A 25741-nucleotide genomic window follows, 5' to 3' on the forward strand; every position below is an offset into this window, starting at 1 on the left:
CTTCCACCTCTTGGCTATGTACAAGTATTGTTGCTTAAATTTCTTGGTGCATATAAGCTGAAGTGCTAGATCATATGGAAAATCTGTGTATAACTTTTTTTTTTAATTAATTTATTTTTTATTTGAAGGATAATTGCTTTACAGAATTTCATGGTTTTCTGTCTAACCTCAACGTTGTGTATAACTTTTTGAGGAACTACCAAACCATTTTCTATAGTGGCTACATAATTTTACATATCCACCAGAAATATATAAGGATTCCACCCTCCTACGTTGTTGGTGGGAATGTAAACTGATGCAGCCACTATGGAAAACATTAGAGTCTCCCTCTGTGCATCTCCCTGTATGAGCCTCCCTGTGTGTCTCCCTGTGTGTCTCCCTGTATGAGTCTCCCTGTATGTGTCTCCCTGTATGTGGCTCCTTGTATGTGGCTCCTTGTGTGTGTGTGTCTCTGTCCAAATCTCCCCCTTCTTACAAGACACCAGTCACAGTAGATTAAGATCCTCTCTAATGCCCACATCTCAACTTGATTACATCTGCAGAGACCCTATTTCTAAATGAGTGAACATTCATAGGTACAGGAGGTTAGTCAACGTATGTTTTGGGGGAGACGTGATTCAACCCATAACAGGTGCCTAAATCCAGAAACCGCCTCTAAAACCTCACCTTTCCCATGCATCCTTCACTTTGTCACTTGAGCAATTTTTTTTTTTCTAAATTATAAGACTGTCTTCCCATGCTCTCAGAAACCTGTCGCAGCTCCAGCCACCTGCAGGCTCAAATCCAAACCCCTCAGCACAGAAGGGCCTCCACTACCCAGTCCTGTCTAATTTCCGCCTCTTCCCTCACTATTTCCTGTCCATGTGCTCTGCATCCCAGAAGCTCCCAGTCATCTACCCTTCCCTAAACACAGCCTGCACTTTGACTTCTTTCTATGCACCAAATGTCCTTCCCTCATCCCCTCTACCTCCTGAACTGTTACTCATCCTTCAAGTCCCACAGGGTAAACTGAGTTCCTTGAGGAGAATAAATAATATAGTAATTTGGGGCTTCTCTGGTGGTCTGGTGGTTAAGAATCAGCCTCGCAGTGCAGGGGACACCAGTTCGATTCCCGGTCCGAAAGACCCCACATGCCATGGGGTACCTAGGCCTGTGCAATCGACTACTGAGCACATGCGAGCCACAGCTGCTGAAGCCCTAATTCCCTAGAGCCCATGCTCTGCAACGGGAGAGGCCACCACAATGAGAGGCCCTCAGTGAGATTCCACAACCAGGGAGTAAGAGAGTAGTCCCTCACTCGCTGCAACTCAAGAAAGCCTGTGCTCAGCAACAAAGACCCAGGGCAGTCAAAGATAAATATATATTATACATATGTACATATAGTAATGTGGTGATGATAATTGAGGAGACATCTGAGAACTTGTTCCCAGAGGAACTAGTGGTACAAAATTCAGGAATGGCTTCTTCCTTGTGCGGAGGGGAGCTGCAGAGCACATACAAGCCAGACCCAAACAGCACTGTGAGGAAGAATCCACAGTTTGCACACCCTATCTCCACCCCATGCCCCTGGTCTACCTGGTTCTATTCCTGTGCTTTCCATCTCAGTGAATGGCTCCACTGTCCATCCTGTAGACAAGTAAGGAACTTCAATGTCACCCTTCACCCTTAAGCTCTCCATCACCTCCTAGGTGGCGCTAGTGGTATAAAGACTCTCCCTGCAATGCAGGAGACACAGGAGACGTGGGTTCGATCCCTGGTTGGGAAGATCCCCTGGAGTAGGAAATGGGAACCCACTCCAGTATTCTTGCCCGGAGAACGGACAGAGGAGCCTGGCGGGCTACAGTCCATGGGGTCCCAAAACATCAGATACGACTAAGCACATACGCACCTCTATTTCTAAATTCAAAATTATATCCTGTGGTTTTTATCTTCTGAACTGCACTCAAAGGTCCAGGTATTTCCACCACCATCTCAGTCTAATTTTCTGTCATCTCTCACTGGTACTTAACTGCTCTGCCATTTCCACTCCTGCCCTCCCACACCGCGGCTGAGAGAGCCTTCGAAATGGAAAGTGAATCATGTATATTACACACACATACACACACACATACAGACACTTGTTCTTAAAACCTTTAAACACGTTCCCACTGTGCTAAGATTAAAAAATAAAAACAAAACAGGAAGTCCCAGCAATGCCTACCAGGCTCTACATAGCTCACATAAATGCCTCCTCGTCACACCCATAATGATTTGTTCACCCCATCCTCATTCAATGCCACACTGGCCTTTTTGCGCTTCCTGGAACATGCTCCGTCATACCTCAGACTCTTTGTTCTTGCTGTTTCATCTTTCTGGAAGGCTCTCCTCTCACCTTGAACCAGGTTCAAATCAGATCTCCAGTTTATCAGATCTCCATCCAAGCATCACTTCCTCAGTACATCCCTATCCTTCCTGAATAAGTCAGATTTCCCTTCATAGCCTCTCCATTACCGTGATGCTCTTATTTTTAGCACAACTATAAATAGTTTCTGTGTTAGTGTTTCACTGTTTATCTGATGCATGGTTCTCACTATACTATACTACATATCAATACTATACTATATACTGTTCTATACTATACACTATACTACACTATACTATACTATAAGCTCCATAGGGCAGGCACTGAGTTTCTTTCTTATCACCTAGATCAGGTTAACAGGAGCACAGGAAATATCTGCTGAATGGATGAATGACTAATTGTAAATGAAGAACTGAACTCAAGCCATTGTTCTTGCCCCAGTGCCCATGTGACTGAAATTCCTGCACCAAAGAACAGGGAAGACCGTTTGTCTTGGGGAATGTATAAAGGAAAACGTTACGGATCACTCAAGTTGTCATAAAATAATCTCAGCAGGGCAACCACTGCCCCTGCAAGGACAGTCAGTGAACAAATCACATGGGCCTGGCCCCCCAGTTGGCACGAGTGGGAAACGCTTCCCAAACAAGTTAGATGAAACTGTTCAGTGAGGTTATTTGCACTGATTCACTCACTGGAACACTGGGGGGATGTCTTCCAAGAATCACGATTTCCATTCCAGCACAGGTAATGTTTCTTCTAAGGAAATTGCCAAACAGGCTTGGCTGCCTCTCCAGGTACCTGGTTGAAGACAGAGAAGTGATGCCCACGTAATAGAAAAAGACCTCCTTTTTCCTCATTCACTCTGCCAAACGAGCATACAGTCTTTTCACTAAAACTCAAGTAATTTGGGCAGAAGTAGAAATAAGAAGGGGGTGGTAGCAACAATGACAAGAATAATGCTGAGGCTACCATTTACTGAGCTCTCTTTATGGGTCAGGCTCAGTGCAAAACATCCCCCAAGTATAATCTCATTTAATTCTTAGAGACACCCTTCAGATGTAGGTACCATTATTATCTTCTTCTGATTGCCTGAGGAATAAGTGGTTCAAAGAGTTTAAATGACTTGGCGAAGATCCACATCAAGGAAATCACAGCCCAGCATGGAGCCCAGAGCCTCAGACTAGGGTTCTATGACTTCAGTGGCATGTGGATTATAAGCTGAGTAAATCACCTACCTACTGCCCCACCTCTCCCACCATCTAGCTCAGTTAGCCCTCCTACAGTGAACTTAGTGAATAGAGCCCATATCTGAATGATAATTGTGTGCCTAGAAATTTGGTTAATCCCCACAACAGCCCTGCAGAATATTGCTACTTTCCAGTTTTACAAATAAAGAAACGGAGACTTGGGGGAAGGGAATAATATGCCTAAAGACACATAATTAGTAAGTGCCCATCTGCTAGTTGAACTCAAGACTCTGACTTTGAGGCTTCTGTTCATTTGATCCCCTCTCTTATATAACACACCCTGCTTCTGTTTGTAGCCAGTATCTCTCTCAGTCCCAAGAAGAGGTTCCCAGGAACACCTCCAAAAAAGAGATTAGCGAACTGAGACCCAAATTAATGGAGAAACTGATGCCTAGTTTTTTTTTTAGAACCAGCCTGTTTTCTTTGCATTCATGGCAGGTGCTGACTATAACAATTACTCCGCTCTATTTCCAGGGACTCAGAAACATTCAAATATCCAGTCAGAGATCACTTAGCAAAACAAAGACTTTGTATTAAAATCACAGGACTGATTTAAATTAATTCTCTGTGATCTATCTGTCTATTCGGGGAGATCAGAAACCGTAACAGGATCTTCTCCACAAAGCTGCTTTTTCTGCTCCCCGTGCAAGCTTATCTCATGACACAACCTGGAAAAATGAGCTGAAATTACTACTGCTGGAAGGCTGAAACTGCCCTCCAGATTTCTAAAATACTTTCCCTCTGAAGTTCTAGAAAGATGTTAGGTTTGCAGATCTTCGTCCCCAGACACCTCAGAGCCTGAGGAAGCCTCAGAATGATGGCTCTTTGAGCAGGTTGAATTACATCTGCTGAGAAAGGAAAGCTGCCAAAATACAATTGAGAAATTCCATCAGTGTTTCCCTGACAAAAGATCTTTTCCATTATGACTTCAATTATTCTTTCAGAATTTCTGATTAAAATATAATCACTTTTGCATGGGTCCATAGGAGATAGGATTCTGGAAAAGAAATGACTCTTTCTGCATAGAAATAAAAGTCACAGAGTTGTAAAAGATACAAGAGAGAGTTAGTGATATGGTATTTGAGCAGGACCTCAGTGTGTAAAATTCTCATACTGTCTAACACACCGCACCCCAAAACACACCCCGTGATCAAGAAGAGGGTTCACGTGTCCACTGCAGGAAACTCCATGAGGGCAGGAATCATGGCCTCAAGTGGAGGCTGGCATTTAATAAATGTCCGTAAGTATTTATGGAATGACCAAATAAGTGGCAACAACCTAAGTATCCATCAATAGGGAATGCTGAAATACATTAAGGCAGTTCAAGACCTTGGAACAAAGGTCAACTATAAAATACGTGCCACAGTGAAAAGAATAAAAGCCCTGGAAGAGAGTGTGTGTTTGTGTGTGTGTATGTGTGTGTGTGTATATCTGTTCGTGGGCATAGCTAAGGGTCTGGAAAAATACACATCAAGCTGTTACCAATATTATATTCAGGGGTTGGAATGAAAAGAGGGTTGAGGGACTGAAAGCCTTCCACTATTTATACTTGTCTGTTGGATATCAGTTTTTAGTCATCACTCTGTATTATGTTTGTGATTAAAAAGCATATCAACAATACAAAAAGTGGTATCTGTTGCCTGTTGACTTATCGACTGAGATCTCAGCTGCACAAGCTTCCAAGTTCCTAGCTCCCTGAAATTGCAGATCCCTTGGCACCAATCTTTCTCTCTGGTGCTCCGGGGGTTCCAGGTTTGAACGTCAGCCGGGCTTGGCTGCCGGCCCAGGACAAGGGTGATTCGTGGGCAAGGACGGAGGCTCATCAAACACAGGGCTGAGCCCTTGTCAATCACTTTGCATGAAGCATCAGAAATCAATTTATCCACCTGATGTAACTGGAAAAACTTGTGTAGGTCACCCGTCACTGGAATTTTGAGATGAAGCTCTGGGGTGAGTGACCCTAACCAAAAATTCAGGAGGGAACATAAGCGATCCACTGGGGAGGGGCTTTCTGTAGGAAATGCTCATTCACCTGGGAGGCCCTGGCAGCAAACTGTAGCCTGGGCTGTGACGGGCGTCAGAGCGATAACAGGCGACTGCAGGGCAGCTTCCACCTCCTTTCCCTTCTTTTCTCTGTTACAAGCCCTCCAACCCTTCAAAGGACTTCACTGCCCCCTCTTCCCAGGGTTCACACCACTCTGCTCCCTTCTCTTCAGTGACCTCCAAATCACCTTGGGTTCTTCTCATTCCACAGTCGGCTCTGGTAAAAAATACTGGTTGGTTACCTCCTGACTATTTAAAATAAGCACTACTGCCCTCCTTTTTTCTATTTGAAGACGTCTACTGTCAGTTATGAGGGACAAATAGGGCATTATAAAACTGTGTGCTTAGAGGAATTACAAAACCATTAAGCAGTGGTTCCAACTTTGGTACTTATGCTCTGCTGCTAAGTCGCTTCAGTCGTGTCCGACTCTGCGTGACCCCATAGACGGCAGCCCAACAGGCTCCCCCGTCCCTGGGATTCTCCAGGCAAGAACACCGGAGTGGGTTGCCATTTCCTTCTCCAATGCATGAAAGTGAAAAGTGAAAGTGAAGTCGCTCAGTCGTCTCCGACTCCTAGCGACCCCATGGACTGCAGCCTACCAGGCTCCTCCATCCATGGGATTTTCCAGGCAAGAGTACTGGAGTGGGGTGCCATTGCCTTCTCCGACTTATGCTCTAGATGCTTGCAAAAGCCCCTGTCCCTAAAGACTCCTAACACTGATATGTGTTCACATAAAATGCTTCATGTACATTTAAATTTTTTCACATGTAATATAGATTAGTGAAATCAATGGAAGATTTTTTAAAATCTACCAATGTAGAAAGCTAAAATAGTACTGACAGTCCAATTAACTGCATTCCAGTAATAACATAAGGAATCTGAAAAGAGCAGGAAATAAGTGGAAAGCAAGAACCAAGAAGGGAAAAAAAGTATGTAGCTTTTTATGCCTAAAATTAAGTTTAAATGTTTTAGAAAATATTCTAATTAAATATTAATTTTACCATCCATGAGTGCATATTGGAAATATAGCTCATTGGCTTTCCCTTAGAAGCCCCCAAATCAGCATTTAATATTTAGAAACTGTAGGAAAAAAAGAGACAATAAAATTCTTCTGTCATTAGGGGCTTCCCAGGAGGTGCTGTTGGTAAAGAATCTGCCTGCCTATGCAGGAGATGCAAGAGACGCAGGTCCGATCCCTGGGTCACACAGATCCCCTAGAGGAGGAAATGGTAACCCACTCCACTATTCTTGCCTGAAAAATTCCATGGACAGAGGAGCCTGGTGGGTTACAGTCCATGGATCTCAAAAAGTCGGACAGGACTGAGCAACTGGGCACACATTCTGTCGTTACATAAAACCCAAAACATGAACATATAGGCCAAATGAGTAGCCAAATAGAAAATGCTACCAATGGCAGATGGAAGAACTTAGCATAAAAGTAGTCCAGGGCAATCTCTAGACATCAGAGATGGAGGGAGTATCCCAAGGTTCTTCCTGTCCGTATTCCCCACAGGCATCTCCTGCAGCTCTGGCTAGCAGCAAAGCTGTCCAGGGAGGAGAAGCAGAGTCAGGATGCAGCCCTAAGCCAGACTTGAGGCAGAGGATGCAAGAAGGGATGAGGTCATGCAGGGACCATGGTTTTACACCTGGCCAGATTTGGGAACAGGCAGGAGTTAACAAGAACCCAGAAGGGATAGGACACCATAGGTATCTGATGGCCTCCTTTCCTCAAAGGAGGAAAGTTTCTTTGATTTGCAAATGGAAGGCCCACTCTAGCCAAATAGGAGCATACCTGCTGCTCCATGTGCTCAGTCGAGTCTGACTCTTAGCAACCCCATGGGCTGTAGCCCACCAGGTTTCTCTGTCCATGAGATCTCCCACACAAGGATGCTGGAGCGGGTTGCCATTTCCTACTACAGAGGATCTTTCCCGACCCAGGGATTGAACCTGAGTCTCTCATGTCTCCTGCACTGGCAGGTGAGTTCTTTACCACTAGCACTAGCTGGGAATCCCTAGGAGGAGAATGAAAGGGAATTCTTGGAAGGATTCTGGAGCATCTCACAGGCTGTGGTATAGCTGAGGAGCCTGGGGTCTTCTTTCTAAATTTCTACATTCATACAACATGTTTCCTGGTGAACCGCAACGCAACTCTGATGTTTACCATCTGCGGTTGGCACAGCCTCCACAGGTCAAGGGCTCAGTCCCCAACAAGACTGCCCTCAGACACCAGCCACAAGCTCTGGGGGTCCCAAGCCACCTCCATTCCTGAGCAACTGGCGACAAATTCAGAAGTTTCTTATGAACCATTAAGGTTGAATAACTCACTAGAATAATCCATAGAACTCAGGAAAAAGACTATGCTCACAACTGCAGTTTTATTTTAAAGGGCTAACCAAATGAAAAGACATACAGGGCAAGGTCAGGGAGGGACCCCAATACAGAGCTTTGGTGTCCTCCCCCAGGTGGCACTAGTGGTAAGGAACCTGCCTGTCAATCCAGGAGACCTAAGAGATGTGGGTTCGATCCCTGGGTTGGGAAGATCCCCTGGAGAAGGGCATGGCAACCCACTCCAGTATTCTTGCCTGGAGAATCCCAAGGACAGAGGAGCCTGGTGGGCTACAGTCCATAGGGTTGCAAAGAGTCGAACACAACTGAAGTGACTTAGCACACACATACCCTGAGGACAGGGCACATCATCCTCTCCAAATATCTGTGTTCACCAACCAGAAAACTCATCCAAGTCTGGGCGTCCAGAGTTTTTGTTGGGGTTACATTTGACAGACGTGATTGGCTGAATTATCAGCCACGTGATTGAGCTTGATCTCCAGCCCACCTGCCCAGAGGCTGGGCTGCCATCAACCGGCCAATGCCCAACCTTCTAATTACATGGTTGAGCTTTCAGGTGTGACCAATCCCATCTGCAGTCATTTGAGCATAAACTCAGGTGTGGTCCAGTTGGCCACTATGAATAATGAAGATATTCTTGCCACTTGAGATCTCCTAGGAGGGTAGAAGCTCCCTCCCAGGAACTGGGCATGCATGCTAAGTCCTTTCAGTCATGTCCAACTCTGTGCGACCCTATGGACTGTAGCCCGCCAGGCTCCTCTGTCCATGAGATTCTCCAGGCAAGAATACTGGAGTGCGTTGCCATGCCCTCCTCTAGCGGATCTTCCCAACCCAGGGATCAATCCCACATCTCTTACATGTCCTGCATTGGCAGGCAGGTTCTTTACCATTAGTGCCATCTGGGGACAGAGGCCAAATTCTCTATTACATAACATCTCTCCATGCCCTGCCTCTGGTTCTGCATTTGTTTTCTCAAGAGAACAAATCTAAATGGGCCAGCATGGGCCTAGAATTCACTGTTAGTTTAATAAACCAGAGACCTAAGAGGCAGGAGCAAAACTTCCAGGGTAAAATGCTGCAAGGGAGGTTCTAGAGAGAAAGGACAGGCAAACCCCCTCTCTTTATGAGTGTCTACTAAACCCTGATTAACAGCACCAAATCAAGCATCCAGCAGTCTGAAATCAAGCGTCTAGCCTTAGTATTCCCTAGAAAAAAGGGTAGTTTTTATATTATTAATGGAAGAATTAAGTATGTCCTTAGAACCCTGTCAGAGTTGAAATGAGCATTATAAAACCTGTCAGAAGTGTGGTAGAGAAGGCTAGAACTTTGTATGAGACAAGGTATTTCATTAAAATGAAGACATTTTCTTCAAGTAATTGAAACCTTCAATACTGCTACAGTAGTAGCAAGAATGTATTGATTGTGTGAAGCTCAGAAATTATATTTGGTCCTCAACTTAATAAAATAACTTTGGAAATTTTATATTAAAGAAACACCCATTACTCTGAAGAATCTAAATTCAAAAACAGCTAACGATGAAGGGAAAAGATTGTATGTTTGAACTCTTGAAATAAATTTGGGTGAATTTATAACAAAGAAAGCTGAAACAGTGAGATGGCATTGTCCTGCCTGAATGCACAGAGACAAATTAATATCATACAAGGATGGAGACATCTCATGAAAGTGCTAGTATCTGAAGACAGAAGGTTCTTTTTGCTTCAACTCTTGTCAATCATTTATCCCACAGAAACTTATGCATGGTCAGCCCATAAAGTGAGTTGATAAGGAAGCAGTATTTCTTTTTCAGTATTTCTTTTTCATCCAAGACACAACACACTTGGATGCTCAGAATCTTGTTATGTTTATGACACACTTTCCTTTTCCAACTTGTCAAGTCCACTTGGAAATAATGATTGATGATGTGGGACCGCCTGAGCTCCTCAACCTTTGCACTGGTTTATCTAACCTTGACCTGGGCAGCCACTATCAACCTTAGCAAACAAATGGGATTTGGGCAGCTTCCTTCTCAATGCTGTGGTTACAGAGGACCATCTGTGTTTTCCCCCATTCTAATTTTGAGGAATAAGTACCAGGTTTCTCTTCTTACAAGTCCAGAGGCTTGTTGGCTGGTCAAGAGGTTGGCCAGGTGGGAGAGCTAAGACGTGAGGACCAGGGCAGATAAGAAGTAGGGGTAGCAGTAAGGCATTTTCTCCTTTGGCCTCAGGCAGCATTGCACAGTGGGTGGGATTTACCTCCAAACAGATACAGTCACATCACCTTTTCCTTTCTGCTAGCAGGCTGGTTCTAACCTGTGCATACATGCAGAAAGTAAAATACACGTTGGGGAAAAGCAGAGCAATTGCAGAAAGCCAGGAGGTTGGTGGGTTCTGCCATTGGTCAGATCCTCAACAGTGCTGTATCTTTCTTTTTTTTTTTTTGGCCACACCACGCAGTTTGCAGGATCTCAGTGCCCCAACCAGGGACTGAAACCGGGTCACGGCAGTGAAAGCTCCAAGTTCTAACCATCAGACCACCAGGGAATTCCCAACAGTGCTGTATCAAGCCACACCACTGATCCCACAGCTTCTGTAGATGCAGCTGCCAGTCTCACAGTATCCATCCATCCCAAAGGGCAGGAAAGAGCTTCCTTGGTGTGCTCTATTAGGGATTCCCTCCACATACACATTTCACAGGCTCCTGGTCATCTTCACAATGGAAAAGTTACAAAAAAAAAAAAAATAGCTCCATTTGGCTATTTTGAACACTTACATTTTAAAATATTTCACAAGAAATGGCATTTTAAAATAGCACTCAGCAAGATTAAAATCTCACAATCTCATTATTCAAATTTTTACAAATATGCCAACAAAGCATTACCTTGCTCCAAGGGGCTCAAAGAGCCGTTACAAGTGGATCTTGTTCTTTTAACCTTCCTGTAAGTATATTTCTATTACCGTTCAAAACTACGTTAATGTTATAATAGTTCTATACCACCAGCTAATGTGATGTATTGTGAACTATGAAGGACTGAGTAATTTCCAGAGTATGGGATGCAAATCTATTCTTAATGGGCACCTGAGTGTGTATTTATGGATTACCTCACAATAAATCACAGGAATGACCCAGAAGTCTTTAAGCACATATTTGAAAACTCCTAACAGCTCCAGAAGCCTCAATAAATCTCACTGTACAAATTAATATGTAATGTTTCATTTGACTTACACAAGACAAATGTGTTTTAATGCCTACAGGGAGAAGGGAAATCTACATATGTCACCTTTGAGTTCATTTGTCAAAAGGAGGAAAGCAAAAAAGAAAGATGTGCCAAATTACTGAAAAATCTATTGACTTAATTTTACTTCTCATAAATTGGATATTTTATACGAAAAAAGAGAGATCATACTTTGAGGAGAAAATGTGAGTTAGGTATCCAGATAATTTAATTAATATCCGTTTGAAATATTTAGATTATTAGACTCAATCTGATGTGGAATGGCTTGAATCACTTGTATAAAATCGCATCAACTGTCCTTTGAGCATCTTTGTCATTCTCTGTTCTAGGAGTACTCCACTCTTGGCAAAACCAGTGGCGGCCACAAAATTTTGGTGCTTTCTTAACTCTCTATCCAGCAAGGTCTAGACTGTTTTTTTCTTTCTTGAAAAGAACTAAACTGATGCTGCTGATTGAAAACTAGCAATTGTCCTGCAGAAATTGCCTGTAATGAATTGCAGCTCATTAGTTGTAAATAGTCTTTTTCAGTGGTGTGGATTCCTGCCCACTCTCTGGGTTTGTTCCTCCGTAGGCCAGGATGCTAGAGAGGCAAGTCTCCTTCACTCCTTGTTCACAGCCACAGAAGAACCTCAGCTTAGTTTTTGGATGGTTTCCACTGACTCCTCTTCTTCAACCCTCTACCTCCTCCACCCTGCACTGTGTCCTGAAGCTCCACAGGGACAGTGCCCCCTGGACTTGGTTGGTTCTACCATGAGAGGCAGTGCCAGGAAATAGAAGGAGGGGGGAAAATGAGGCTGGTGTATCCATGCCCCTTGACATATTCTTGGTCTCTGCAGTTTGGCCAGCTCCCTGTACCAAAGGCCATGGCTCCCATTGGGAGGCCTTCTCCTCCAGTTTCAGTTCCTCCTTCTGGGTTCAAGCAATTGTCCTCCTCAAGCCAAGGGGTGACAGAAACATCCCAGGGTCCTGCATTATCCTGCGGGGTTTTCTCTTAACCCTGGTCACAACTTTGTAAACAGCGTCCGTGTCAGTTAATTTTGTGTCAACTTGACTGGACCATGGGATGCCAAGATATCTGATTATCTAATAGTAACATTATTTCTGTGTGTCTGCTGCAGTTCCAGAAGAGATTAGCATTTGAATTGGTGGACTGAGTAAAGCAGATTGACCACCCCACTGCAGATGGGCATCACCCATTGAGTGACTGAGTAGAACAAGAAGACAGAGGAAGGCTGGCTCTGCCCTCCCTCTGCCTGGTGACACAGCTGAGACATCCAGCTTCTCCCGTCCTCACTGCTCCTGGCTCTCAGGAGATTTGGATCAGAAGCTACACCATCAGCCTCCCAGCTCTCAGGCCTTCAAACTACACCTTCCTGAACCTCCAGCTTGCAGGTGGCAGACTGTGGACCTTCTCAGCCTCCATAATCATATAAGTCAATACCTTAGAGTGAGTGAGTGCGTGAGTGAGTGTGTGTGTGCGTGCACGCGCACACACGCACTAAGTTGCTTCAGTCGTGTCTGACTCTTCGCAACACCATGGACTGTAGCCCACCAGGCTCCTCTGTCCAAGGGATTTCCCAGGCAAGGATACTAGAGTGGGTGGCCATTTCCTACTCCAGGGGATCTTCCTGGCCCAGGGACTGAAACTGCGTCTCTGGTGTCTCCTTCCTAGACAGGCAGATGCTCTACCACTGTGCTGCCTGGGAAGCCAGTACCTTAGCATAATGGGACTTCATTTGGAAATAGGGTCTTTGCAGATATAATAGTTAAGATGAGGTCACACTGGGTGAGGGTGGACCCTAATCTAATGACCGGCATCCTTAGAAGAAGAGAAAACCCAGACACACGCACAGAGATGACGGCCATGTGAAGATGGAGGCAGAAACCAGAGGCTCACAGCTGTCAGCCAAGGTAGGCCAAGGACTGTTAGCAACCAGAAGCTAGGGTGCGACTAGAAAGGATCCTTCCCCAGAGCCTGCAGAGGAAGCATGGCCTTGTCGACACCTTGAACTTGAAATTCTAGACATCAGAACTTGAGAGAATAAATGTCTGTTGTTTTGAGCCACCTGGTTTGTGGCACTTTGTTCTGGAAGTCCTGGAAAATGAATACGGAGGTGAGCGTTCTCCCAGCACAGGAGCTTGAGGGCATCTCTTAGGACTTGATTGTCTCATTCTGTGAGACTCTCCGCACGACAGCCATTTTAGCACGTGTCCCAGATTGGTAACCGTTGTGTCTTCTCGCTGACCATTTCTCTGCGCCTGTGTCCCCCCGAGAGTTTCCGTCTTTCTCTTTCTTCGCTCCCAGTCTCTCATGCCTCCCTTTTCTCCACCCATGACTCTTTCCCCACTTCCTAGGAGAGGACAAACAAGGGTCACAAGAGTCCCATTAAAGATAAACCACCATGCCCAGGCAGTGCCCCGTTCCTGAGGCCACAGACAGCAGCTCTGGTCAAGAGTTACACCCACGTCACATTGTGCCGGCAGCCATGACCCTCCCAACATGTTAGCCAAGCAATGACTGTGACACCTTGAGATGACGTCTATTTTTCTTCCAAGTCATCTCCTTTCCCCACTGAAGCAGGTGATAGGAATGTGCCTGAGTGGAATGCAACCAGCCTGAACCTTCTCGGATTTTGGTTTCCCAAATCCTGAGCCTGCCAAGCTAGGCAGAGCTTGAAGAAGTGGCAGAGGGCTCCAGAGAAGCAGGGTGACGCAGTGAGGGTCCTCCCACTGAAGAAGAGGTTTCCTGAGATGAGGAAGAGAGTGGCAGGGATCTGGCACCCGCCCCTAGAGAGATAGTCAGACTGGTGGGGGAGAAGGGGCCCTGAGGGAGATGGTCAGCGGCAGCGAGCGCCCCAGCCTCCCCCCAACTCCATGCCCCAAGCCTTTGACCTGCACGGTGGCCTGGTCAGCAGAGGAACTGGCGTGGCTGGAGACCCTTCCCCTTCCAGGCTCTGGTCACAACCCTGGGAGTAGAAGGAGTCCCTAAATGACCAGATGGGATTCCCTCAGCCTGGTAGTGAGAGCACTCTGAGATTAGATTTGAATAAGAAAATAAAGTGATATTTCTTATACGCTTGACTTTATGGCCTAAGCAACACTGTCTGCCTCTTCCATTTCGATGAGGATTGAGATGGCTGAAGGATAGGTAAATCCTGCAGGTAAAGTAACAGGAAGCCAACATTTCTTCTTCTAAATATATGCATGGCAGGCATGTGGGCATATGCTGAACAGAGGACATGTTCTAGAATGTTCCTAGGGGCACTCTCCTCAACAGCCCCTAATCAGAAACTTAGCAAGGCCTATTGACAGCATCAATAAACTGTGATGTGTGCACTCCATGCCAAAGTGCCCGCCATGAGAATGAGCAGTTTTTAACTACACGCAAAGTGGAGAAGCTGCAGGAGCAAAATGCCAACTTAAAAGCAGCTATGTGATTCCACTCATGTAAACTGTAAAAACAAGCAAATGCATTTACGCTGTTGGAAGGCAGGGGCGTGGCTGTCCTTGCACAGAGGAAGGGACTAGAAGGGGACTTCAAGGATGATTAGAGTTTACAAGAATGCCCTGAGCTGAACTCTCATGATCTGAGCATTTTCTGTATGTATATTACCCTTCAGCACAAAAACAGTCAAGGTAAGGAGAGGGTTTCTGATAACATGAACAAAGATGAAGATGGAAACAGAGATACACTGGGACAGCAGGAAGCAGACAGGGATAGGAGGGGACCAGCACTGACGGACATCGCCCTCCCCAAAAGCCGGTAGTACGTGCCTATCATACATGCATGCTTAGTTGCTTCAATCATGTCTGACTCTTTGTTAACTCCATGGACTGTGGCCCAGCAGGCTCCTCTGTCCATGGGATTCTCCAAGCAAGAATACCGAAGTGGGTTGCCATGCCCTCCTCCAGAGGATCTTCCTGACCCATGGATCAAACCCCTGTTTCTTATGTCACCTGTATTGGCGGGCGGGTTCTTTACCACTAGTGCCACCATTACTGGGATACTAAATATACTGGCTTGGGGTGGGAGGTTTGGGGGTGAAAGGTACACCATCTGAAAACATGTTATCTGGATTGGCATTCTATTTGCAAGAAAAGGTTGTCGCATAACTGGCAAGCCACCAATGTAGCTCCCAGCTTTCCCTTTCCTCTGAACAATCGTGCTAAAAGTTCTGAATTTTATAATGAGCAGAGCTGTGCAAACTCTCATAAATACCCAGGGCATGAGAGAAGGACTTCTATACCCAGAGACAAACATTTGCACTGGTTCATTTCTGAGTGCGGTAAAATAAAAAACTTGCAGTGTTTCTTGGAGGGGAAAATGATGCTCATTCATAAATCATAGAAATTTAATGACTGTTATAAATTGCTAAATAATTTTTTTTCAAAAACCACAATATTGCTGGAATTGTGTAGAGGCACAGAAAACTGTGCTCAAGATAATTCCATTTTGGAAAGCTAGGTCGTACCTCCCACTCCTGATGAACTAATTCAGCATCCCACCCAACCCCACATGTGGCATAAACAATCTTCAGACTTCTTAACAAAGGTCCCCAACATAGGTTTTTCTGATAACCAGAGAAATATTATTTTAACTGGGCACCAACAAGCCTCTGGAGGATAGGGTCATGAATTATTCATTGCTGGCGTTAATGTACATCAAAAGAGTATATATTTGGACACGACCCTCATTACTTCTCAAGCATTTTTTCCACTTGATTTATTCTTCTCCCTTCTATGAATGCATGTTCATAATCTACATTACCAGTCCTCTAATGATGCCATGTCAGATCCAAATGTCACCTCATTATTTCTGACACTCACAGAACCCACAACAGTAAAAGCCAATTATAGACTAGAAAAATCCCAGAAGACCTCGCTGCTACCACAGCTAATAAGCTTCGGCATCATGAAGCTTGGAGAGAGCCCCACACGGTGGGCATATGCGCACACCCATCCTGGGCCCTTTCATTCACAAGAGCAAGGAGATCTAGCGTGATAGAGCTGGCTATTGGGAAACCAATCTGCACACCCTGGCAAGAAGCCATGAAATTCACCAGCAGAAGTCTGATGACCAAAGTGTTGTATTTTACTCCAACACATGTATCGGTTTCATTGACAGACTCAGCTGGGCTGGGCTGGGACCATATTTATGGATTTGGTGGAGAGTTGGCCGGAAGCGAGATTTGTCTATGACCTACCATAACTTTTGGAAAGTTGTTATGGTTACATAGGGGCAAATGAGGTGCTGAGGGGCAGGTAGATTTCAGCTTGTCCTTGCTCTCCCCTCAAAGCGCATCCAGCTCTTCAGATTGCCACCCTGCTGGCCAGCAGTCCAGGCCCTCCCCAGGCAGAGACAGTCCACAGACTTCTCCCCCAGCCTCCAGGTGGTCCCTCTCCAGCACAGGAATCTAAGTGGCAGTTTCTCAGAGTTCCCCGCAAACTCTGATCTTTCCACCCAGGTTAGTACTTCTAGAGGACTGGTTAATGACTTTTCTCTGATCTTCCAACTCTCCTTTCTGGATTCTCCTTCCAGCTTGAAGGACTGGCCTGATATCAAGGGGTCTTAAAGGACCCCTGATCAATGCGAGCTACCAGTGGGAATTCATCCCTTCAGCAAATATTTGTCTAGAATCTTCCATGAGCCAAGCACTGGGGATCCCACAAGGAAAAGACAGCCAGTCCCTGTCTTCCTGAGCCCGCACACCTACTAAGAGGATGTAAACTGCCTACAAGGTCACAGGCTCTGGGCTAAGTGCTTTACATGAAGGATTTCATTTCATCTTCATGAACACAAATTTATAATGTTGGTATGATTATTACTTCCATTTACAGACAAGGAAACTGAGGCTTACTGAGATCAAGGAACCTAGGTGCTATCAATTCCAGAATTCAAATTCTGATCCATTCTGCTATTTAGTCTCCTTGTGCAGGAAGACACCCCCCACCCCAACTCAGCAAAAACGAAAACCCAGGCAAGGTCCCAGGGCACGAGGCATACACAGCAAGAACAAGGCGATGCCTGTGTAAACCTCTTGTCCACGGCCAGAGCATTTAAGTGACTCCAGGAGAAGGCAATGGCGCCCCAGTCCAGTACTCTTGCCTGGAAAATCCCGTGGATGGAGGAGCCTGGTGGGCTACAGTCCATGGGGTCGCTAAGAGTCAGACATGACTGAGCAACTTCACTTTCACTTTTCCCTTTCATGCACTGGAGAAGGAAATGGCAACCCACTCCAGTGTTCTTGCCTGGAGAATCCCAGGGATGGGGGAGCCTGATGGGCTGCCGTCTATGGGGTTGCACAGAATCGGACATGACTGAAGCGACTTAGCAGTTGAGGAAAATGTTAATCCTGGAACCAAGCCATTTTAGCATCTGAAAGAGGTCACTGGAGGACAGTGACCACAGGGGACAGTGACCACAGGGGACAGGCCAGCTGCTGACCAGAGACACATCCTGACAGGGACGCAGGCCCAGATCTATGGAGATTGTTTACTTTTTTAATGCATACAGATATTAAGCTACAAATCAAGCTCAAAATATATTACTTGACTTTTTCTCTGTTAATAAACAAATGAGTGGTAGTGTGAGTTCAAAAATAATTACAAAAACCAGATGATAATGCTTATATATGGAATCTTAAATATGACACAAATGGACACATGTACAAAATATAAACAGACTCACAGACATACAGAACAGACTCGTGGTTGCCAAGGGTGAGAGGGTTAGAGGTTAGGGGAGGAAAGGATTGGAAGCTTGGGACTAGCAGATGCAAACCAGTATATAAAATGGGTAAACAAGGTCCTACCATATAGCACAGGGAACTACAATTCAATGTTCTGTGATAAACCATAATGGAAAAATATATGATAAATAATATATAGGTATACCTGAGTCATCTTGCTGTACAGCAGAAATAGCACAACGTTGTAAATCAACTATACGTCAATACATTTTTTAAAGAAATAATTGCAAAAATACCCAACTCTTAATGATGGTTTTCTCTGAGACGGGGAGAGGAGTGATGATTTCAGAGAATTCTCACTTAGCAAGTCAGACATTTCATAATATGCAAATGTTTAACAGCGAGGATATACAGTTCCATAAGCAGAAAATAAACAAATGAGGCTGCTAGTAAGGCCAAGAGTTTATGCTGCCGTACCAGTTCTACAATTAGACAACGCTGGGCCAGGAAGCACCACCTAAGCCCAGATGGGGTCTTCCCAGGTCGCTCAGTGGTAAAGAATCTGGCCAATGCGGAACACTCGGGTCTGATTGCTGGGTCAGGAAAATCCCCTGGAATAGGAAATGGTAACCCACTCCAGTATTCTTTCCTGGGAAATCCCATGCACACAGGGCCTGCTGGGCTACAGTTCATGAGATCACAATGAGTTGGACATGACTTAGTAGCTAAACAACAACAACAGCAAAGCGCGGATGTAGCCTGAGGCCCAGACCATGCCTTCTTCACTCCCTGTCCCCTCCCTCTGCCTCCATATACATTCAAAGGACAGCGCTGAATTACCAACTACTCCCTGGGAATGAAGTCCAAGTTCACCTATGAACAATCTTGCTTTATACCTCTTTCCCGATTCAAATCAAGGGCAAACCATTAATCATTTCAGCAGCGCCCAGAAAATTGCATACACTGATCTTCTGAATTTTATCACCTGCTCTTCAAGGAATATTGAGCCCTTATGACTTGACAGGGATTTCATTACAATTTAAGAATATCATATATAACCTTTCTTGTGATCCTGTCACTAAATAATCAGTAAATACTTATTATTGAAACAGATGTACTAATGAAATGGACAGGTTTGAGTTTGTCAATATTCTTCTTGGGGTGATTTTACCTTTTAATGTCAAAGAAAATAATGCAAAAACTGAATTAAAACTTTGCAGAGAGACAAGTTTTCTTCTTTAACAGTATCAGTAACAGCCGGGAGTCTGACCATATATATTTACCTCATGAAAATTAGTCTTTCTGAAGTCAGTAAGAAATTCCAGTTCTCAGGGATTCCCAGTTCCACTGTACAGTTTGGAGTGGCAACAAAACAAGAACAGATTTCAATAATAATTTCATCCATAACACAACACTGTAAATCAACTAGACTCTGATAAAAAGTATTTAACAATAACTTCATCTTTTAGTGAATAAAAGTGTTCAAAAGGCACAAAACTGTGGACTGGGTCACACTGGACTATTTGTCTTCCCAGCCACTGGACATTTGCATCTCCCTTGTCCTCTGGCCTCCAACTCCCCAACTCATCACCTCCACTCATCAACAACCCCAGGGGATTCCACTCTAGGGACCATTATAGGACCTTCAGCTCCCCTTGGACAGACTCAATCAGCAAATCCTCCCCAATCCAGAAGCTTCACATAGTTCGCATGTTCTGTACCTCTATTGTTGAGAGCTCCTTGTAGCCAGGAGCAATTTCTATTGCCTTTGACCCCCATGTCCAGCCTGGCACCCAACCCAGAGCAAGCACTCAATACTTGACAATAACAAACAAATATGGCAGTAACTTGGATTTAATGTCCAAACTTACCACTACTGGCTGCTTCATGCTGAAGAGTCATCAATTTCTCTGAAGCACTGTCTTCTCTCTGTAACACACACACACACACACGAACAACCATGATCATCACACTACATGACTTAGAACTGCAGGAAGAGCCAGGGCTATAATGAATGAGAAAGCAGTTTGTAAGGCATAAACTAAAGCACAAGGTGAATTCTATTCCAGCTCCCCACATCCAGGCACGTGGTAAGAGACTGGGGAAGCACAGGAGAAACAAACTCAGGGCCGGCAATGCCTCTCACAGCGGCCCTGGGCACCAGGACTCTGTGGAGTAAGGAGTCACAGAGGGAGAAGCAGAGGAGGGATCCTTTGTTCTCAGCTGGATCCAGGGATGCTGACTTCCTTTCCACAGTGCGGAGATGCAAGCAGGATGCGGGCAGGGTGGGAAACCCCCGTGCCCTGTGCCCTGTCCCCTCCAAGGGAAAGACGTGATGGAGGCTGGGGTGGGGGGCAGTGCTCTGTGGCCAGAGGGCCCTTGGCAACAGTGTCCCTGTTGATGCCAGGCACAGACAACCCGGGCATGAAGGGATTCCAGCAAGGAAACACACCTCAGTAAGATGTGGAAGATACCAGCAATGCTGGGGCTGGTAACCTGACCTTCTGGAGGCTGCAGCCAGCAGGAAGCAGACTGCTCAGACAAGGATCTAGCTGAGTAGGTGGAGCTGCCCCCCAGGCACAACCACAGGAGGGATTTCATGTAAATGCCCTTTACCTTTGGCAAAAAGGAGGTCACCAAGTTTCCTCTGCTTCCTGGTTGCTTTTCTTCCTGTTTACTGAACTCCCTACTATGCATGCTGGGAACCTGTACACGTGTGCGCAGGAGGTTAAGGGTACCACGGTAATGACCCCTCACACCTGTAGAGTGTTCTGATTTTTAAAGAATGATCTCACCCACAGCCAGTTTGAGCCTGATAATAAATAACCTTCGCATTTCATAGACGTGGAAAGTGAAGTTCAGGATGAAGTGCCCTGCCTAGAATTCCTAAAGCTAGGACTCCAACCCTTCTGCCTCACAATATCTCTACCCTCCTGCCTTGAGAGACGCAGGTTTGATCCCCGAGTCCGGAAGATTCCCTGGAGGAGGAAATGGCAACCCTCCGCAGTATTCTTGCCTGGAAAAACCCAGTTCTCGTTCCAAAGTCAACATTGGGATTGGCCTGTCCTACCTTGCCCCTTGGCCAACCTTGTGCCAGCCAGACATTTTAACTGAGCAGCTGCTGGGAGCCCCTGCAAGACTGTGAGAAGCACCTGGACACTTGCTTTTTGGGAGACACAAAAAGTGGTCAACTTTCAGGAGGAGGAAGCTCATTTTGATCAAGGCCTTTGTATGAACAGGGCTTCCCTGGTTGTTCAGATGGTAAAGAATTCGCCTGTCAATGAAGGAGACCCAGGCTCAATCCCTGGGTTGGGAAGATTCCCAGGAGAAGGGAATGGCAACCCACTCCAGTATTCTTGCCTGGTGGGCTACAGTACATGGGGTCACAAAGAGTCGGACATGACTGAGCGACTATCACTTTCACTTTCAAGGCATAAACTAAAGCCTACATTATGAGACTATTCAGTGCTCAATTCTAAGTAAGTCTGAATTCTATCTAAAGGGAAGAAGAAGCATGGTTTTCCAATCTTAATTCTAAATTCTTTCTAAATTTTTCAAGCTCAAGAATCCACTTACATTTATTAATACAAAGCTCTTGTAAAATTTGAAATTTTAATAGACTGCCTGTAAGATCTCAACTGCCTTAGCCTTTTTCCCAGTTGGTCTGTGTGTGTGTGTGTGTGTGTATGGGGGTGCGTGTGTGTGCACACACATCTGTGTATTATATGTTGGGTATTTTATTGGAAAGCTAAGAATAAATTTAAAAAGTCAGAAACTATGTTTTCTTCAACAGGAAGATTCCTGTTTCAAATTACCATAATGCGTTCTATTTTTTCTTATTCGGAAGCTGCCTTAGGAAATTGTATCTTAATACCCCTACAGAATTTTCAACAGATCTACTTTGAGTTAATTTTCTAGACCATTTCCATCCCATTTTCCAGTTTTCCCCCTCTATTTACTACATTCAACCAAAAAGCAACAAACATACATTTTATAGACTTAATTATCCCTGAAGCTAAATGTAATCTGAACACTTGTCCAATGCAAAGGCTAAAATTCCAAAAGCAATGATGAGTAAGCAGATGGCTGCTTACAGGGAAACATGGACAAAAATGATGTAGCCGTCTTTATACACCTTTTCTGGGCAAAATAACTCCAGGTTCTTTACCACATTATTAAAGTTATAAACTAATCCACCTTGAGGGCTTGGCAAAGACATAACAACCACAGAGAGGAGAGTGGGGGAAAGAATGAAATGAAGGTGAAGGAAAGGGAGGTTAGCAGAGGAGCTGGCAGGAGGCACGTGGCAGGATTCTCAAGAACATCCTCCTGCCGCCTCCAGTAGGAACCACCTCCACTGAGTTTATTCCAAGTTCTTCCTCCTAATGTCTAATAAGGCTGCATAGTAGACAAAGCAGCATTCCGTTTGAGAACAGAAATGCCCTTGGCTGACATTAGGTATGAGAGGTCTCTCTACCGATTTCTTTTTCTGATTTCTAGGCTGTACTTAGCCAATCCGCCACTTTGACATGACCCTGCATCCTTCTGGTTAATGGTCATAAGGAAGGCAGCTTCCCCATGTAAGAACTGTAAATTCACTGGGAATAATAGCAATTGTACACATTAGGTGCCGTTAGTGACATAGGAGACAGATGGGCCCCTGGGCTGGACAGCTCGTGTTTGTCAAGTGGAGTAAAATTGAAGCTTTGTTCCCACCCAGACACTCCAAGGACCAAACTGAGCTGTGCTTTAAGTTAAAAGATAAGATGACCCCTCCTGAAGTCAAGGAAAACTTCCCTGTCTTCACAAGTGCCAGAAGAATCCTTGCAGGTCAAAAAGTGAGGGGGCGCTACCCCATAATAAGTGTGGGCATGCACCCACAGGCCTCTGCAGTGGGTCTATCTTTACAAAATGTTGAACACACATCTTGGGAAGGGTCCTAGGGCCGACCAGTCAGGTGTAATAAAAGAAGATAATTGGCCAAAGTTAAACAAAGACCCAAGAGGACTGTCCTACATAAAGGATCTAAATCATCTCTTTACCATGCTCTTTCTCATTAAGGGGGGACACTCACCCCTTTCTCTCTGCATATGTATTTCTGCCTTACTTCTGTCTTCAATAAGCAAGCTGTTTCTCTGTGTGCTTTCCCATATATGATGCTGTGTCTCTAATAGTAAATGTTGTAGCAGTATTTATAGTTTTTGACTCCTTGAAACATTCTTACTTTCAAATGGAGGGAAAAGAGCAGGGCTACTTTGCTTCTGGGCTTCCCTGGTGGCTCAGATGGTAAAGAATCTTCCTGCGACCTGGGTTCAATCCCTGGGTCAGGAAGATCCCCTGGAAAAGGGAATAGCAACCCACACCAGTATTCTGGCCTGGAGAATCCCATGAGCAGAGGAGCCTGGCAGGCTACAGCCCATTGCGTCGCAAAGAGTACAACACGACTGAGCCACTAATACACACTTTGCTTCTAGCCTCTAGTACCTGGTGGTCTAGCAGCTAGAATTTCTAGTTTTCATCCAGGCTACCAAGGTTCAATTTCTGGGCAGGGAACTAAGATCTCTTTTCAGGACAGCTGACTGCTCTCCCTCCAAGATCAATATGATGTGGAGGACGAGGGCTCCACAAAGTGAGACATACTCTATTCTTTGCAAATGGCAGGTACTTGAGTATTTGCAAGTTATCTTGTTCCCCTCTTTTTAGTGATATAAATGAACCACTGGTTATACCGCTAAATTCTAGACAGTGCAGAATCTACTCATTATTCTTAGAATATAACAAGTTGCCAGTGTTAGACTTCCCACTTAACAATGTTTATTTAGATACTCAGTTCTTTACAATTTTTGTAACATTTAGGAAATTTCCAGGCTATAGGGGGAAAAAAGACTATATTTCATATAATTTATATTTTAGCCATCAAATTTTATGCTCCACTTCCAAGAATTCTGGAAAAATTATCTAAAACTAACCATTTACTAAGGCAAGAAAAAAATCTCAGTCTAGAGCCAGGATACCAGTAATTCCAGCCAAGATCTGTGCCATAACCCAGTTATTTCTCCTTCTTGAGCTCCACATCTCCATAAGCAAAAGCTGAAGTTTGGTTGATTCTGAGTTATAAATAAGCATCACCCTAAGTAAATCAGACTTGGTATTGTATTGAAAGGATGATGCAGCTGCATCCAAGCCTGGTGGGAAAAAGTACAGAGATCAATAAACAACAAAAACATCAAATAGTGCAGGAGTACTGCCCTGCAGATGGCTGCTAAGGTCTCTCCAAGGTCTAAAACCTACAGAACATAATCCCAGACATATCCTTTAATGTCATTTTCTCCAGAAACCCTGTCTAGGGACAATCCCTTAGGGAGCACAGAATGGGGCAAGGGACATTCGTCTTAGAAGAGACACCAAGTTGACTCTGGCCACAAGGAATTCCAAGAGAGAAAATTCAGAGATGGGGCCGAGTGAGCATGGCCCTTATAGGGAATCAGACTATGCAACCCCGAAGTTCACATTTTGGTGTAAGGATTTTTGAGTTCAGACTGTTGAGAAAAAGCAAATGCCAAAAAAGCTCTCCATCTGACCCACATTTGTCTAAAAGCAGACTCAGACTTTTAGTCACCAGAGAGAACTCCAGACCAGCCCAAGATGGCACCCAGAGGAATCTACATAACAGACCTTACCAAAATAATCCTTCTTTTCTCTTAGTTCACCGCACACATTTGTCTTCCCACAGTCTGCTACCCTTGGAAGCCCAAAGCCCATTTCCCTGTGCCTTGTCACCTCTCTATATGTGTATTGTTCTTTGCTCAGATGCTAACTATATAAGCCCAAGGTCTGGTCACCCCTCTGAGTTATTCAGTGCTGAGTTTCTCCCATGTATATGCATACTGCATGTGCTATAAGCTCTGATTTTCTCTTGTTAATCTGTCTTTTGTCAGCTTAATTTCTAGGGCCTCAGCCAGAGAATCTAGGAAGTTGGAAAGAAAAGGTTTCTTTTTCCTCCTCTAGGCCCCCCAGAACAGGCACCCTGTTCAGGATCAAGAGCTCTGTTCCCTTCATAAGAAGTTGCATCCCCACCCCACACCTGGGCCCAGCTGTTTGTCCTGGCCCCTTCCCAAACTGACTGAATTCAGATCTTTGGGCGTGGGGCCCAAGAAGCTGTGGTCCATCAAGCCCATGTGATTCTGGTCCACCCTCAAGTCTGAGGGGCCCTGTTTAAGGAACCCCAGGCTTGCTGGCTCTTCTCCCTTGATCGTATTGGAGGATCCCAAGATACAGCAAAGAATCCAAACCTTTGGTTTCCCATTGGTTACAAAATTAGCAGTGCTGGCTGGGTCCTCCTGGGTCTCTCTGTCCTTCTTCATTCCTTGATTCTGAATTGCCTGACTGTGCACCCAGCAAAGCAACTTCTTAGTGAGCCACACATCTCTCAAGTGAGCAGAAAGCCTCCTTTAGTATTTTTGCCACACTGGAAAGAGACATAGAGCAGAAAAGGGGGTCCATAAACTTCACCTGAGAAGCTTTATAAAAATATAGATGCCAAGTTCCATTCCCAGAGAGTCTAATCTCATTTATTTGCGTGAGTCTCAGGAATCTGCAGTTTGCAGTTCCTCAGGGTCCTGGGGAGCAGGTGGTAGAGGGACCACTCTCAGGAAAACCCATCACTTTGTGATCCATCATGTGGAAACTCGAGAAGCGACATGTCCCCACAACCCCTGAAATGAGCTGACTTGTTTCCAATGACATCCATCAAAGATGTTAATGTCACGAATTGATGACTTTTAAGCAATTTGTATTCTTCCTCAGTGGCTCAGCGGTAAAGAATCTGCCTGCCAACGCAGG

The 25741-nt window shown here is 45.0% G+C and overlaps 1 protein-coding gene across 4 annotated transcripts in view; it reads right to left on the reverse strand.

Moving 5' to 3' along the window:
- PLPP4 (phospholipid phosphatase 4) overlaps positions 1 to 25741 on the reverse strand; it is a 438966-nt gene that overhangs the window by 190107 nt on the left and 223118 nt on the right. The window contains exons 10-11 of one of the 4 annotated variants that reach the window (XM_081535748.1): positions 19771 to 19828; positions 19183 to 19246 (exon numbers count right to left, since the gene is read on the reverse strand). In XM_081535748.1, coding sequence (XP_081391874.1) covers positions 19183 to 19246; positions 19771 to 19828 — 122 coding nt within the window. Of the gene's footprint in view, positions 1 to 3033; positions 3140 to 3867; positions 4117 to 19182; positions 19247 to 19770; positions 19829 to 25741 lie in introns of those variants that run through there. The other 3 variants (XM_081535824.1, XM_081535768.1, XM_081535757.1) reach the window with 3 other exon arrangements.

Source organism: Giraffa tippelskirchi, chromosome 2, assembly GCF_054371585.1.
Source record: "Giraffa tippelskirchi isolate mGirTip1 chromosome 2, T2T-mGirTip1v1.2.pri, whole genome shotgun sequence".
NCBI classification, from domain to species: Eukaryota; Metazoa; Chordata; class Mammalia; order Artiodactyla; family Giraffidae; genus Giraffa; species Giraffa tippelskirchi.